At 30.3% G+C, this 17,117-nt stretch overlaps 1 protein-coding gene across 1 annotated transcript in view; it reads left to right on the top strand.

Moving 5' to 3' along the window:
• LOC143237040 (centrosomal protein of 89 kDa-like) overlaps positions 1 to 17,117 on the top strand; it is a 113,946-nt gene that overhangs the window by 52,683 nt on the left and 44,146 nt on the right. Inside the window, exons 7-10 of the mRNA XM_076475876.1 lie at positions 4,441 to 4,631; positions 6,560 to 6,643; positions 10,334 to 10,443; positions 11,895 to 12,004. Of these exons, the coding sequence (XP_076331991.1) occupies positions 4,441 to 4,631; positions 6,560 to 6,643; positions 10,334 to 10,443; positions 11,895 to 12,004 (495 nt within the window). The remainder of the gene's footprint in view (positions 1 to 4,440; positions 4,632 to 6,559; positions 6,644 to 10,333; positions 10,444 to 11,894; positions 12,005 to 17,117) is intronic.

The raw sequence follows: 17,117 nt of genomic DNA, 5'->3' as shown, positions 1-17,117 counted from the left end.
GGACTAAACTCTTTGTAGGTTTCAATTATGCAGACCATAGAGAATGAGTGTTCTCTAGTTATTTTTCTTTATAAACATGTTTGTTTCAGACTGTACACTTGTAGACTAACATGAGTAAAGCAGACAAAGATGGCTTCCTATCTCTGATGCTGTGTAGTGCTGAGAATCTTCATTCCACAGACCTGATGTACAATTCCATTTGCTATGAGGTTTTGGTTGATTTATTCAATCTATGTGATAGCTATGCTTTCAAAATAAGGTATCCAGGTCACCTGTTGCACTGTCTTTGATAATGTTGTCCTACAGACTCTCCAGTTCTTTTTCCCACTTTTACTTAGTGGATTATGGGAATCCTTACCATTTACTAGTTCATAACCACTGGAGTGGTGGACCATGAAGGCCTGTCCTCCTAAGATATGAATCATACTACTCAATTGAGAGTAAGGTGGTGGCATTGTGCAAGTGTTGTTTGTATATCACACTTCCTACCTTAATCCTGATGTTTAATTCTAGTTTAACACAGTACGTTTTCCGAATTGTGAACTGGAATTACCACATCAATAGCTGCCAGACTTTGGACCAGAGATGTCATCCCCCAAGGACTTTAAGAAAAGGGAAAACAAAAATAAAAACTTTTTTTAGCATTTAATAGGGAAAATGTGAACACTATGAAATTAGCGTAAATGCTAGCTGGTCAAAAGTTTAAGACTATACTGAAATGAAGCGTTAATCTGTAAACACGTAACGAAATTTATTGTAGTTAATTGTGTTCAAGCATTAGCATTGTCAACGTCTCCCACTGACATCTCTTGTGTTACATTGGGTAAAAACATGGCAAAGGCTAAAAAGTTGACAGAGTTTGAACGTGGCACCATTGTCAAGCTGCAAAAGCAAGGCTTCTCTCAATGTGCCATTGCTGGTGAGATTGGGCATAGTAAAACTGCCGTTGCAAATTTCTTAAAAGACCCCAAGGGATACGGAACGAGAATTTCAAGTGGTCAGCCCAAGAAAATTTTGCCGGCGTTGAGCAAGAGGATTCAACGGGTTGTCTGGCAAGACACCAGCTGATCATAGAACGAGATTAAGGCCCTTAGAGATGCAGAATGCAGCTCAAGAACAATAAGATAGCATCTACGAGAGAAAGGCTTTAAAAACCGTAAATGTCTTCAAAAGCCACGTCTCCTTCCACATCACGAAACAGCTCGGTTAAACTTTGCTGAGAAGCACCAAACATGGGACATAGAAAAGTGGATGAAGGTTTTGTTCTCTCATAAGAAAAAATTTACCCTGAATGGTCCAGATGGCTTCCAATGTTACCGGCATGATAATGATATTCCCACCAGAGACATTTTCTACACGACACAGTAGAGGAGGTTCCATCATGATCTGGGGTGCTTTCTATTTCCATGGAACAATGGAGTTTCAGGTTATACAGGGGTGTCAAACAGCAGCTGGCTACATTGACATGTTGGAGAGAGCATCCTTATTGACTGAAGGCCCTCGCTTGTGTGGAAATGACTGGATCTTACAGCAGGACAATGCTGCAATCTACAATGCCTGCAGGACATAGGACTTTTTCATGGCAAATAATGTGATTCTTTTGGACCATCCAGTGTGTTCACCCGAACTGAAGCCCATTGAAAATGTTTGGGGGTAGATGGCAAGGGACATCTATAGAAATGGACATCAATTCTAAACAGTGCATGATCTTCGTGAAGCCATCTTCACCATTTCAAATAACATTCCAGCCAGCCTTCTTCAAACACTTATATCGACCATGCCAAAGAGAATGTTTGTTATGATGGCCATGCAACTCACTACTGAGATTCCTTGTTGGGCATTTCCTACCCTGTTTAGGACTTCTTTTTGGTATGGTCTTAAACTTTTGACCAGCTAGTATTTAGGCTAATTTCATAGTGTTCACATTTTCCCTATTAAATGTTAAAAAAGTTTTTTTTTTTTATTTTCCCTTTTCTTATTTTCATCTTTCGAAGCTCTACACAAATAAGTGGTTGAGTTTGACAATGCAAAATGTGTATTTTTTCTTTATGTCCATTAGCCTTAAAATTTTGGCCAGCAGTGTATGATGTAGATCTTCTGACCAGTCTTGAAGTTATTAACTGAGTGTAGGTGTGAAGAAGACACTGGTTACAATAAGAGTCATATTAACCTCCTGTTGGTCTAGAACTGCTGCAGGATCATTAGTATATGATTATTAAGAAGTGAAAGGATAGGGGTGTGCATTGAAAATTTGGGCTAGTAGAGGGCAGTGCTAGTCAAAAAGCTATTTTGTGAAAGAAGTTATCTATTGGAAATACATTTTTAGTGTGAGAAAATATTAACTTCTGGTTTTTTGTTTTTCTTTAGCTGGTGTAATTTGTCAAAGTAGTCTGTGTTTGTAGTGATATCATGCACCTATTTAAACATAACTCTGACAAGGGAAAACTACTGTTTTAGAAGCAAGTTTCACCACATAAAAAGAAAAATATAAATTGGTAGATACTTTTATACTTCATAGTTTTACACTTAAGAAATATTATCCCAGAAAGCTAAGTGTTTTGCTGCATGGTGTATTTGTGTTGCATAGTCTGTTTTTTTGGTTAGCTAGTCTCAGTGTTTAGATTAGACTAAGCCTAAATTGTATATTTTGGCTTTGACTACAGTTTGGTTTAAGATATGAAAAATACATGTTTAACTAAAGTGATTAACTTTTATGAACATATTATTAAAGAGAGTTATTGGCTTACTGAAATATTTAGAAAATATCTAATAATAATACAAAACCCTTCTAATGTGTATGGTGTCTTTTAATTTTCACATTAAGTCAATTTTAATTAAAAAAATAATATACACATACTTTTAGCATATGTTTGTTAACTTGTGTAAAGCATCTTAAAGAATTATTCAGGTTTGTACAAGAAAAATAAGTAAATTGATTAAAAAAAAAAGGATGACTGGCATTATCGGAACCAAAAGTCTTCATCACAGTTGGTATTTAAGTAATATCTTGTTGAAATACTATAAAAGATGAAAGATTTCTTTCAAAATTTCAGGTCAGTAGACTTAACAGAAACACAATAGCAGATATTTACTGTATTCAGAAAGGGTGCTGTTGTGCACAAAAATATTTTTACATTATGAAATGTGATGATCATAAAATGTTTTTATTTTGTTTAACCACTCCAAGATAATTTCATGTAGATTATTCTTTTAGAATATTCTGATTATTTTAAACATTATTTAAAAAAACAAAATCTACCACTGAAAAGAAGTAAAATGTCCATCATATTTTTTTCTTGTTTACCATAATGCCAAATCTACAAGTTTGAGTTGTGAATTTATTTTCAATAGAATAAATAACTCCATACATTACTTATATACCTACCCTCAAACTCTCCTGCCTACATATTTGGATATGTAGGCAGGACAGTGTAAAGTTAGGTTAAAATTTATGGGTAAGATTAGAAAACTCATTGGAATGATAATGGGATAAAATATCAAACTTTGAATATGGTATAAATGATGAACTTGAATTACTTAAAAGTGTTTTAATATATGTGACTTAATTATGGTACATTTTCTGTAAGGGGTGAAATGAATCTAATTGTATTTGGTAATATTTTGGGATAATAAAAGTCACTCTGAATGGCCCTTGTACCACTATTATGAACTAGTTTTTCAATCCATTATTTTTGATATGTTGATCATTTATTTATATTTTTAGAGATGTTAATGAAATTTCTTATATTATTGGTATAAAAAGGTCAGTAGGTGGTGTTGCTTTATTTTATTTGTGAACATTTAAAAATACAAAAAATACACCAAAAATAATAACCATTAATAAGAAATAAGGGCCAAAAATTTAATTTTTTGGTGTATTTTAATGAGATACTATTTGAATACTAATCCTGATATTTGCTTTTGTCATTGATCTTTCTAGTTCTTTTATAAGTTTCAAGTCTCTCAAAGATATCAGAAGATTTGGACTTTTATTTTGCAAATAAGTTTTAACATGCAAGGTTTATTATATAGTTTATATTAATTAATGAAACCAAAAGTAATTTCTCACAACAGGGAAATTTCATATGTGAATTGGATAACAAGAATAAAAGTTTTGACTCTTGTTAAACAAGTAAATCAAATATAAAATAATTGATCACTTTTTCATTAAATGTGCATGATTTGGTTTTATTGGGTTTTCAATCTTATTAGTATTTCTATATTTACTTTATTTACTGTATGACTTAAATGTTGAAGTATTTTAGCACCAAAGATAAAGACTGATACTTTATAACTGTTTATATTTTTTCAACAATAAGATTGTAGTGAAAGCATTATATCTTTTTTGCTATTCATTAATAATCAGATGCTGTAGATATAAAACTGTTTCTTCACTATTTGGCATTTTGATATTTTTAACTGTAATTTTATTCATTTTAGAATTGGCTCCTGATTTGGTTAACAAGTTAGTAATCCTTCAACAAGAAAACAAGGAACTCCAAGAGGAATTAGCAGCTTTACAAAATTGTGTCTATAGGTTAAATTCTGAACTTAGTCACTACCAACTTGCAAATATCCAACCATCTGAGTTCTCAGCCCTGCCCCTAGAAGAATCTTGTCCACCATGGCTGGTAGTATCCAGTTTTTTTTTTATTTTTGAATTGCAAATTGTTTTACATTAGTTCTTTTAAAAGAATTTCTCCAAAATTATTGAACAGTAAATATAAATTCAAACTTCAGAAGTTATCTTTTAAATGTATAATCCCTTAACTATTACTCTGCATAGTTTGTATATTCAATTCTAAATGACGTGTATCAAAATTGAAGTGTTAAGAAATTATATACTTCTATATAATGTTCTTTAACCTCAAGACTACAGAGGCCGTCAGCCAAATTCTAACAGCTATATTTTGAAAATTAAAATTTTGTATTTCATTGTGCATCTGTATTATTACTTAGCGCTACCTGAATCATTTCAATTTTTGTGTAGGATAGGGTTATTTTTATAAATCTTGATGAGTGAAACTTCACACAACTTGTGAAAAAAAACATGACGTATTAAAATCTTTCTTATATTTACTCTTTGTTGCAGAAATGGCATTTGTAATTTGAAACTCACTAGAGAATTCATCTTGTAGTGCATTGTGCAACTGCTTCAGCTTCAACATTGCTTGACAATATTTTCACAAAATATTGAAACTAATTATTTGTTATATGTGATTCCAATCCCACTTTTTGAAGGAAAAACCATTTTTTGTGTTTTACTGTCAATGCACTAATCAACTGACAAAATTCCCACAGTGCTGGTATGTCAAGTTTATTAAGATATCTTCAAATAAGGTCTTTCCTTGTATGACCTGGATACATGGTTTATCTTAATTGCTACTCTTAAACCAACATATTCACAACTACATCTAGGACACTTTAATCATGTTTCATTGTCAAACCATTTTACTTTACATTTATAAGTTAACTTCTCTATGTTGGCTCACATGGTCTTAAGTCAGGTCATTGGTCTAATACAGTACAATAGAACTCCAAAATAGTGCCAAATGTCTTTTTATGTAGTTAAACCAAAATAAACCTTTTTGTAATTACTCATTTTTGTGAATCCATGTTAAAATATAAGATATTATTTTGTGTGACAAATTCTAAAATCTTATTTCTTGAAATATTTCTTTTGAGAGTTAGAAAATGTCCTTAATGTGTATATATGTGTGTGATATACTGATAGCATGCATTTAATTTTTGTATATTATACATGTTTAAGATAGTGAATAAAAATTTTTAAATTTTTTCAGTTTAAAACCAAATTGAGTCATGTTCTATTTCAGATCTAGATGTTGCTCTCCATAGCATCAATCAGTCAAAGAAAAGTGGCAAACCTAAAATTGCTATATATGGATAGCACTAACCCAAAATGCAGAATGTGAATTTATTTTTTCTTCATGATGTTATAAAAACATGTTGGTTCAAGAAGCCTTGATAGAAATGAAAAAAAAAATTAGGTTATAGGGTTTTTATTTATTTTGTCTGCTTGAGAATAATGTAATTTTTATTTTTACAGTTGATAACATTTACTCAAAAGTTTGAGAATACTACATGTAATGATAGAAGAGTGAGAAATATAACTTTGATGATGCCAAAGTTTAAGTTCATTGTTTTTTATATTTGGTAGAAATGAAATCTTTTTATCGCAAAAAGCTTGTACAAATTTAATACAAGATATTTTTGCACAGATATAATAACAAGAACATTTTTTTGCAAAAAATATCTGTCACAGTAAAAGTTGGTGACTTTTTTTTTTTAAATTAAATTGAGATTAAATTAATGATGGTCCTGTTATGTTGTTTCATAGATTTTGATATGTTATGTCTTCTAAGCTTATATTTTTCTATCAGCATAAACTATAAAAGTGCTGTGCCATGGTTTTCCATTTCTTAGTTGGGGACAACTGATGAAGAGTGTAAAGGACTTCCCCGTAAGTGATTGAAAACGTTGATATGTAATCAGTGTAATACGTACTAGTATGTGTATGATGAAATTATTTCTGTTTCAGACTGACATGAAACAGTTGTCTCCATTGTTATTAGCATATGATACTCAGTTAGAAGAGAGAGAAAAAGTGATTCAAGAAAATGAGGTAAAGCTTACACAGCAACAGTGTTTGTGTTTTTTATAGTAAACGTACATTAATGTCTTCCACTCTTTCTTTTTTATTTCTCATACATTTTACTTTCTCTTATTCAACATTCTAGAGATGTTCCACTCTTGCTATATTTTTATCAAAAGCTATTAAAAATTATGAAGTTTATCATGATATGTCATTTTTGGCTACAAAGTAATAAAAATGTTAATCAGTTTGCCTTTTTAGTTTTTATGTTCCTATATTTTATGTATAATAAATGCAACACTTTTGAATAAAGATGTATATACATAAAGAGAAGTCTGTTAATTGTAACTTATCAGATTAATATCTTAATATTTTGTGTTTACTAATGATCCCTTTACACATCAAATTTGTATTTTAATATGAAAAATAAATGTACCTTAAGAATACAAATGTAATTTGTCTTGTGTAACGTATTCTGATCCAATAACTCAACCCAAGTGTTGTATTGCTGATCTTTTTATTAAATAGCAAGTGCTAAGTAATAAGCAACTGTTAACTATAATGAAGAAAAATAACAATTGAAAGTATGCAATATGACAAAGTGTTTTAGTAGCATGATACACAACTTGATCTGGTTAGCAAGAACAGCCTATCTTCCTATAGCTTGTATATAAAACACAAAAATGCCACATAAAACATATCAAAGTGCAGTAGACATAAATGCAGAATTGAATTGAAAACATCAACCTATGAAGAATTCAGAATAGCATCGACACATACTTTCTCAGATTACAGTTCATGGAACACAAATGTATTGTTCACGAACAAAATTACAAGTTCTATTATTAGATCCAAACCCATGTGGTGAATTGGGAAATTCCTATAAAAATTAATATTTTTGTTTTATGGTCAACAAAACTTAAACAGTTGCTTACCGATTTTGGGGCAAATACAGTCGTAGTTTGAATAAAAACAAACAGGGACAATCCAAATCTTGAACGTTTCTCATATCTGCTTCATGATAACAATATTTCTTGTAACAGTCTTAATCTCACGTGGATCTGATCCAGTGTACAAACGCTCACCTCCTTTATACAATACTGTATCACTACATGCAGCATTTGAACCTGTTTACAATCTGGGGCAAACACTCGTACATGAAAATACATTCAAAGGATTATATAATAGTTTAAACAGTAAGCTATAGAACATTGTTATATATTCAGGTAAAACTACATATAATGGAATTTGTAAGAAATCCAAAGTTACAACTAGTACTGTTTTTAAATACACAAGATTCTCATTCCACAAAGGTGATTTGGTTAGGGCTGCTTCTAACTAATACAAATTATTGTTTGGAGCTGAAGACACTTGAAACATTGCATGATACAAAATAGATAAATAGTGTTGAGCAAAACTTTTCTCAAAACTTCAACGACAAATAACACCTGAGCAAAAAGCCAAGTTGTGTCTGTACTTTATATTAATAAAAGTTTTAAATCCCATACCAGCTGTCTTGAGATACATTTTTACTTCAAGTGGGTTTTTGTCATCACAAAAAAGCCAGGTTCTCATTAAAATGGTGAAATTAAAGTGAGAGAAATTTACAGAAATGCTTTAATTGTAAAAAAGGAAAGGAAGTGGCTGTGAAATTTGTGAAGAGTGTAAATATAAAATCAGTGCTGTATGTGGACATGTCATGGTTTACTTCTAGTCCTTATATCTACTAGCAGTTATGCCAAACATAACATATTATAAATCTTAATTTCCATCTTTCAAGTTTTTATTGATATTGATCTAGATGTAGTATAAGACAAGTAATTAAAATAATAATAATATATGCATGAAGAGACTGAACATCATACATAAACTATTGACATACTAATAAGTAAGATATGCTATTCAAATCTGTGTGAGCTTTCATGTGACTTCAGTTAAAGTAAGCATCACAGTATTGGCCTATAAATTGTATTAAGTTACCATATATCCTGCATGGATTCAACTCTAGTCAGACAATGGTAAAACCCATCCAAATAATCTTAAAATTAATAGATAATACAAGCAAATTCTAAATGCATAATACAAAAGTATGAACTCTTGATTAACTTTTCGAATACACATACCTTTCTACAGACCAGAAACTACAGTGTTGTTTTATCTTGTATGATTTACATTTTTGCCAGTTGGAAATGTCTTTTTCAATTTTCAATTGCTTGATGGAACTTTTAGAAGCATCTGGCACTTGACATGGATTAAGTTTGTGCTCTGCACAGACTAATAATTTTTAAGTTTTGCATGTGTGAAGAGATTTTTAGGAACAGTTTTCACTAAGCATTAATGAAATTTCACCTGTTTTTGCTAATAGGTGAAAGATTTCATAATTGCTTCCAACAAAAGAACCCATGATGCATGGAGAACTTAATAATTGTTTTAGAAAAGTTGTTGCAAAAGCAGAGTACCACTGGATGAATTAAGAGTTTTTGATCAACTTATCAAGAAAATTTTAAATTTTTAAAGTGACAAATCAGAAAGTGTTTTAGTGTGTGTATATATAATGGCTTAAATATGTTAAGCAAGCTCAGGTGCTGTGTAAGTTCTCTTTGAAACAGTAGAAAGTGCTCAAAAGATCATAACCAGAACCAGGTTTATGGGGAGGATATATCTGTCAGAAAGACAGGATGATTTTTAAAGAAGACAGAAAAGTCAGTTAAGAAAATACAAATGTCATAAATATAAATTAGGAAAACCAGTAAAAAACATTATTAAGCCATTCAGATCTTTGACAGTATGGCAATTATTGTGCAAGTAATGGTTGATAATGGCAGAACTGCATTAGATGAGTTACTGATATGTAGACAGTATACCCTGTTGGGAAAGAGAAGAAAGAAACTGATGCTTATATTGTTTTTGTATTTTTTTCATATCTTCTCAGTATTTTGTTCATTCACAATGTATTTATGAACTTAATAGTTGTAAAGAAAATATGGAAGTAGACTCTTAATATGATATTTGCTGTTCTTGAAAATCAGATTTGATTGCATTAATCTATTTGTACCCTATATTTTTTATCTCTAAAATAGATTTAAGTATTTCCTAAATGGGAATTGTAAAGAATGATGGCTTAAACTTGCATATAAAAATTAATAAGAAAATTGGTTCTGTAAAATAAACCACTGTTTAAAAACCTTCATTTTTTGGGGGGCTGATCATAGTTCCTTGGTTAATGTCTTGAACTGTGTAGTTAAATTTCTGTGGTTTGTGTACAATAACTGCCACAAAGTACAGTTGTGCTTTACATTTGTGGCTGTGCATAATAGAAGTGATATTCAAATCCCATTGTTCATAATAACAAGAGTATGCAATGGGTAGTGTTGACTAGCAGTTTTACCTCTAGTCTATCAGCTCAAGATAAAGGACAGCTAGTGAATAGACCTTTATTTTCTTTAGTCAACATTCTACTTTTCTTTCACTGATTGATTAGAAGCCTGTGAAAATTGTCTTAAACAATCAATAGGCAGAATGTAATGACCTAACATTTTAAATGCTTGCTTGTGTGATCAATATTTTAGGGGGAGGGAATATCCCAAAACACTTAAAATCTTTATTTCTAAATTATATTGGTACATTGTTATCTAATATTTTATGTCATGTAACTAAAGAATAATCATTGAATTGTTATTATTATCATAATATTTAAATACCTTATTCTGTTGAACACAGAAAACTCTTGTTGAATTACGCCAAGAAGTGAAAAGATGTGTTACTGAGAACAGGGAACTTCATAACAATCTCGAGACATTTGAAAGTCGATGGTCGTGGTTACAAAACTGGTTAGTCATCACATTCAGTTACATTATTAAAACTTTATATACAGCAAAAAGCTAAAAAGAAAACTATTGTTTAGTATTAATGTATTTTTATTGCCATTTGACACTAGGATTTTTTTTACTTCTGTAGTTTGCACATTGCAAAACTGTTTACATATCTGTATTTCCTGTTCAAAAGCCCTCGATTTTACAAAATTATATTTATGTTGTACAAACACTATTACAACAGTTGTTGTACTTATTATAGAAAAATTTATAGCATCTACATAAATTACAAGTCTCGTATTCTCCATTTTTTTGCAAGTTCAGACTTCAGAGGAATATCTTTTCAGTAACTTGTATACACATATATATGTATGTATATTGAATTTTAAAGCTAAAAACACCTAATTAGGTTTTAGTGGTAAAGAACCTACTTTTTCTTAAACTTCTAAAAAGACATAATCACCTTAACCTTCTTAAAGATTTATAAAACCAATGCTTTTTTAATATATATGTATATTTTATATATAATTTGTTCTAAACAAAAACAAGTCCAAACAAAAATAAACGTTGCATTAATCAGAAAGATTCCCAAGGTGCAGGCAATAATGTGGGTTATAAGATGTACCCTAGGTTTTGTAGGTGGCTATGGAAGTAGGACCCACATTGCAGTGGGGATACATTCAACTATCTATCAGTCTTAATCTCCATTTGCCAGCCTCACATGAACAATAATTCAATAATAAAATAATCAAAGAAATAGAAATTAAGAGAGCTAGATATGGATGCTTAAACCCACGACATCCCACATCTATATTCACTTTGGAAAACACTCACCTTCCCACAGCTGTCTGCAGGCAGTGAAGGGTGATATAGATATGGGATGTTGCAGGCTTGAGCATTCTTATCTCTCCTAATTTCTATTTCTTTGATTATTTGGTGAATGAAGATTAAGACTAATGGACAGTGTACTCTACTGCAATGTGGGTCCTACTTCCACAGTCACCACCAAAACCTAGGGGGCATTTTATATCCCACATTTTAGCCTGTACCCTGGGGATGTTTTTTACTTGTGTATCATTTTTTATTTTCATTTGAGCTTCTGTTTTTTTTTGTAACATTATCATTAGCTAGAGGTTTGGATTTGCTGTTTTAATGCAGTTTTTCCTTTTGATTTTGTTATTTTACTTCACTGTTCAATATTAGTATTATATATAGACACACACACAGTGATGAAGAGTTGGGAGAAGCTACTCATTGATAAATTTTCTAAAGAGTTAGAGAAAGCATTTCTTTAATTATGTATACATTATTATATAGTGATAAAAATTGTGTAAAATTAATCTTTCAATATTTCTCACTCCATTATTAGTGATGTAAAATGTATATTTTATTTCATTTTTCAGTAATATTCTGTGGTGCTTTTTAGGGATTATAATAAAAAATAAGCTACTTTTACTTTCTTCTTGTAGTGAAAAAGAGTTAGAAGAAGCTAAACAAGCTATGGAAGAAAATTTTATTTTGAAAGAGAAGATAATACTCCTAGAAAACCAACAATCTCAGTCAAAGCATAAGGCTGAAAGTAAGAACTCAGTTAATTTTTTATGGTGTATATTTGGTACATGTATATACAGACATATATATTGTAGTTTTTACTTTTTTTTATTAACCCTTTTACAGTCACAACACATGTGGTAGTTATGAGCTTTCTTAACATATTCTCAGAGAAACTGGTAAAATTTTATTAAAGATTATAAGTATCTTGTATGCAAAGAATGATATTTTAAAATTTTAAGTCTTTCTACTAAAAATATATTTACCTATTGTAGTTATTTGCACTCAAACACTGAATAGTTCAAGTGCAAAGTGATTTTTATTTTAAGTATAAAAATACTTTCCTTCTTACAGTTTTGGTGTTTTATTTGCATAACCTCTTGAACCTCTTAAATTAATATCAAAAGTTTTTAAGGTAAATATTTGTTTTATTTTTGTTTACCATATCTCTAACTGACAATATTACTATCAACATACAGTCAGTGAAATGTGTAAAATTAAAAATAGAATAATATACATACTTTTTTATGTTTTCGTGAAATGTCTTTTATATATATATTTAAGCTTCTAAGTTATGTATTTTAACCTGATAATGTTCTGATGCTTACATTGTTATTAGGGAACCTCTCTCTTATTGTATTTTGTTCAAAAATAAAAATTATTGACAAAATTGTTTGCAATTTGACAATAACTTTTCCAAAATATGCATTTTTAGAAAACAAAACATTAAATTATGATTTTTTTAAATACTATTTTTGATTTAAAAAAATTTAATGTAGTTATTTCATTTGCACTCAGACTCTGAATAGTTCATCTGCAAGATAATTTTTATGCTGAGTATAAAAATACTATTTATTATGTTACAGTTTTTACATTTCCCTTACATAACCATTATAACCTGTTAAATGAATATCACAATTTTTCCAGGTAAATGTTAAAATTAAGAAATTAGAATATGTATTTACATTTCATCTCTTTGTTGAATTATAGTAAAATATCATCTTTGGATTGTAATTTAAAGTCTGTACCTTTTCACAAGTTTATATTTTTAATATTTTCTTTTCTTTCCAATTCTCTGTCTTTTCTTATTCATGTTTACATACAACAGGTCCCCACAAGTGATATAATGTTATGCTTTCTAAAGTGCTTACACCAAAGTGTTTGTTCCCACCTCTTTTTATAATGTATGACTAGTGAAGTAATGAGTAATAAAACATAAATAATTATTACACCTTTCAAGTTAACTTTTAAATGCAAAGAATACATAATTAACTAAAATATAAAAGTAAAACCAAAATCTAATTTAACTGTCTATTAAACTAATATGTACAAGGTAACAAAAAGTATCTATGTGCTAGGGATGCTGATCTTAACAATGCACTACGTTTTTGTTCAACTTTGTCTGTGAAACCAAACGTTAACTTTTCTAACCTTGTTAGAAAAATTACAGTGTGAAGTTGGTTCTATAACCTGGCATTCATCTTCAGACTGTTGCTTCACAACAGAGTTTCTACTTTGCAAATTAGTGTGACTTAGCTTGAACTGAGAAAACTCTTACAGTCAAAACATCAGGGACAAATTTTTAGTATGTGCTGAAATTACTTGTAAACAACCTTTACATGTAGTTCTTTTTTCTTTTTTTTTTTTCTAGGGAGAACATATAAAATTTTTTCTGTACCATCTTTTACTATTGATGTTTCTAACCATAAACACTTTACATAAAAGAATAAGCACAGTTTTAAATTATTGTTTTAGAGGTTTATTTCAAAATAAAGGAATATTAATTTAAAATATACAACAGTTTATTATAATGTACTTGATAATAATAATAATTTTCATTTAGAATACACTGATAGTAAAAGGTTTAATTAAATTTTGAATATAACACAGTAACATGCAAAGAAATGAATTTAAAGATTATGCTCATTGTTATAGAGTTAAAAATAAATAATACATAATTAACTAAATTATAAAAGTAAAACTTAAATAAAATTTAACTGTCTCTCTAATTATAACATTTTAGATGAGAGATAACCATCAGTGCTATCTTGGATAAAGCAGGCAACAATATTACTGGCAATTATATTTAACTAGTAATGATAGCTGAGCACTAGTTTCAAAATGATTGTTCTATGGTGTAAAATAAGCTCTTTCTAATGAATATAATTGGTGTAATTTGTATCAAATTACATGTGGATTGTAAATCTCAAGGCAAAGTATAGAAGGCATAAGTCAAGGGTTGGGAAACTTCTCTCTCATTTCAACTGAACTTATTCAAAGAACTTTGAAACACGTGTAAATAGTGCAGTAAATGTAATGTTTGCCTATATATATATATTTACACACACTGAAGTTGCTAGTTCAAATTAGGGATTGGGAAAGTTAAGATTTTTCATAGCTCTCAGGTCATGCAACAACAAAATTGATTTAGTATTTTTTAAAGGTTACTTTTCAAACAAAGGAGTTAAAACTTAGACAACATAAAACTCCAAATTATAACATACAGAATAATTTCACCAGCACACATTGATAATAAAGTTGTTTTAATTACACTTTTAATATTAATTAATGACTTGCACAGAAATGTTTTTAAAGGATTATGTATGTTTGAAAGGTTAACACTTTTGCAACAGGCTCATATATTTTACATCATCTTATAACCATCATGTATCTATATGATATACATACTACAATTCTCAATGTGCTTAATGTGTTAGCACAAAATTTTACAAGCTTTCAGTAAACATTAAAAATCTTGTATAGTCAAAAAAATTTAATTTTTGATTGAGTATTTTTGCTGAAACTTTGTCTGTAATTATCCAGTGCTAATGTGTTGACTGCTTTGAGTGCATAGTGATTTTCATTTTAAGAGTAAAAATACTTCTCTTCATCTGAAAATTTTATAATTTTATTTGCATAATCCCTGAAACCTCTAAATAAATATCAAGCATATTTCTCAGTAAATCTTTATATTTTAAATATAATCTCTTATTTTTTCTATCCTAACTCTTTAACAGTCAGGGCTGATTTTACCAAATTTGTAATCATCACAAAAAATTCTAAGTTATCTTTGTTCTTTCTAAAATGATTGTAAATTGTAACAGAAAAGTACAATTATTTATTCATAATAGCTTAAGACTCATAATAGCAACTGTTTCTACATATGTTTATTATTTTATTGCCCTCTGAATCATGTTTAACTAACAGTTTAATCACAAGTAGGAGAACATGTAACTCATAATATTGAATGAAGCTCACAATAGTGCCTTGTTAAGAATTTTTATTGTTATTTTTCATTATCTCACCTAATTTAACCTTATCTAACCTAAGTTTCTAAGTTTGACATTTGAGTTAATTTTATAAAAACAAGTAAGGAATATACATGAAAAACAAAAAATCTAGTAATTACCTTTGACCTTTTTTTTGCAGAAGGTATTTAAGCCTACTTTTCTATATTGATGATACTATTACACTAAGGAGTTTGTATTTATATAAATAAAGACTTAAAAGCACAGCACAGCAAAAAAAGCAAATAGTGTTCTTAATTATTTTAACTTAACTGGCTTTATAACTAAGATAAAGACTTAAAATAATTGTCTTAGCTACTCAACCTAAGCATCTTAAGATATTTTTAAACTGAAATTGAAATTGATAATACTCTGTATTGAAAATAGTATAATGTCATTTGATAGATTCAACTTCTGATACAATGCTTCCCTCCTCTCACATGACTGACTATTCTTGTCCAGTACTGTTCTCTGTTTACAAACTGTTTTCTTTATGCATGTCACAACCCTTCTGCTTTAGGCTTTGAATCATTTTCTTCCTCACATCAGACCAAGCTTGGTGATGATTTTATCTGACAGTTGTATGGTGGTTGCATGTATTGTTTACCAAGTGGGAACCTGGTCAAATTCTTTGCTTTCATGCATTGGATCACATTCATTTCATTGTGTCATGTTCTGAGAACTTTCAATTTTGTATCATATAATCTTTCTTGCCTGAACAAAATTTACCCAATAGTGCTCTTTAGATCCCCTCATATTCCAGTGGCTTTGCAATCTGTGGAATTTTCCATACATAGAGGCATTTGCCACAATCCTCAATCACAAATTTATCCCTCTTTTGGTCTGTTGTACCTCATTTTAGGGCTCTAGTAGTCAATGTCTTCAGGAAGGATTGATCCCAAAAATTCCTTTATGTTTATTCTCCTATCTAACAACTTTTGTGGGTGATCCCTGTCATCCATACCATTCTATGGTGAGTCTTTTGATCACTACCTATTGGCCAACTCAGCTGTGGTTTATACAGTTACATAAACTGCAACTTTTCTATCCAGTACCCCTTTTTTGTTGCCCTCTTTTCTTCATCAACCTCCATCACCAGTTTTACATTCTTCTGTTCACACCCTTCATCTTCACACCTGGCTTTTAACTAAATCTTGGGAAGGATATTAGTTTTCTCCCATCAAGTAATCTTTGTTTTGGCTTGTTCCATACCTCTTCCTTCCATGGATGATATTCCACAGTTGGTATTTAGTCTGCTACTTGGAGATTCCCTATTGACTAACCTACTGTACCTCATGTGGCTGAGTTTCTCGCATGGATTTTTTTACCAATGGTTTTATTCTCTTCTGTTGCAGATTATCAAGCTGCCTTATTCTATATCTTTCACTTTTCTGATTCTGTTGAACTATGTGTTTCTTCTGGATTCATCTTTCCCAGGTGGCCGAGTCTTCTGAACTGGGATATTAGTGTAATCCTCCATTCCTTCATTTTATCTTCAGTTTAACCTGTTGCCTTGTGCTTCATGTTTCACTTTACTCTTAAAATGTATTTCCTTCTCCTCTTAGCGTATTGACATTGAAGATCTGATTTGTTTACCATTAATGTTTCACATATGCTTAACCACCCAACCTATCAGCTAGCTCATCTCTACCATCATCCCTATACAGATAGACTTCTGTGTCCAGACTGTATCCTTTGTTGCTATACTGCCTTCCAGCTTCCTTCCATAGTATCTCTTCCTGACTCTTTATCCTTGGAAAGTTTTCCTCTTTTTGTGATCTGTCCCTTTCTACCCTCATCAGTTCAGTTCAATACTTGATTCAGTTGGCTTATTCCTCCTTGTTTACTTCCCAG

This window comes from Tachypleus tridentatus, chromosome 13 (assembly GCF_004210375.1).
Source record: "Tachypleus tridentatus isolate NWPU-2018 chromosome 13, ASM421037v1, whole genome shotgun sequence".
Lineage (NCBI taxonomy): Eukaryota > Metazoa > Arthropoda > Merostomata > Xiphosura > Limulidae > Tachypleus > Tachypleus tridentatus.
Note: the sequence above shows the minus strand (reverse complement) of the source record. Positions and strands in the feature narration are given on the sequence as shown.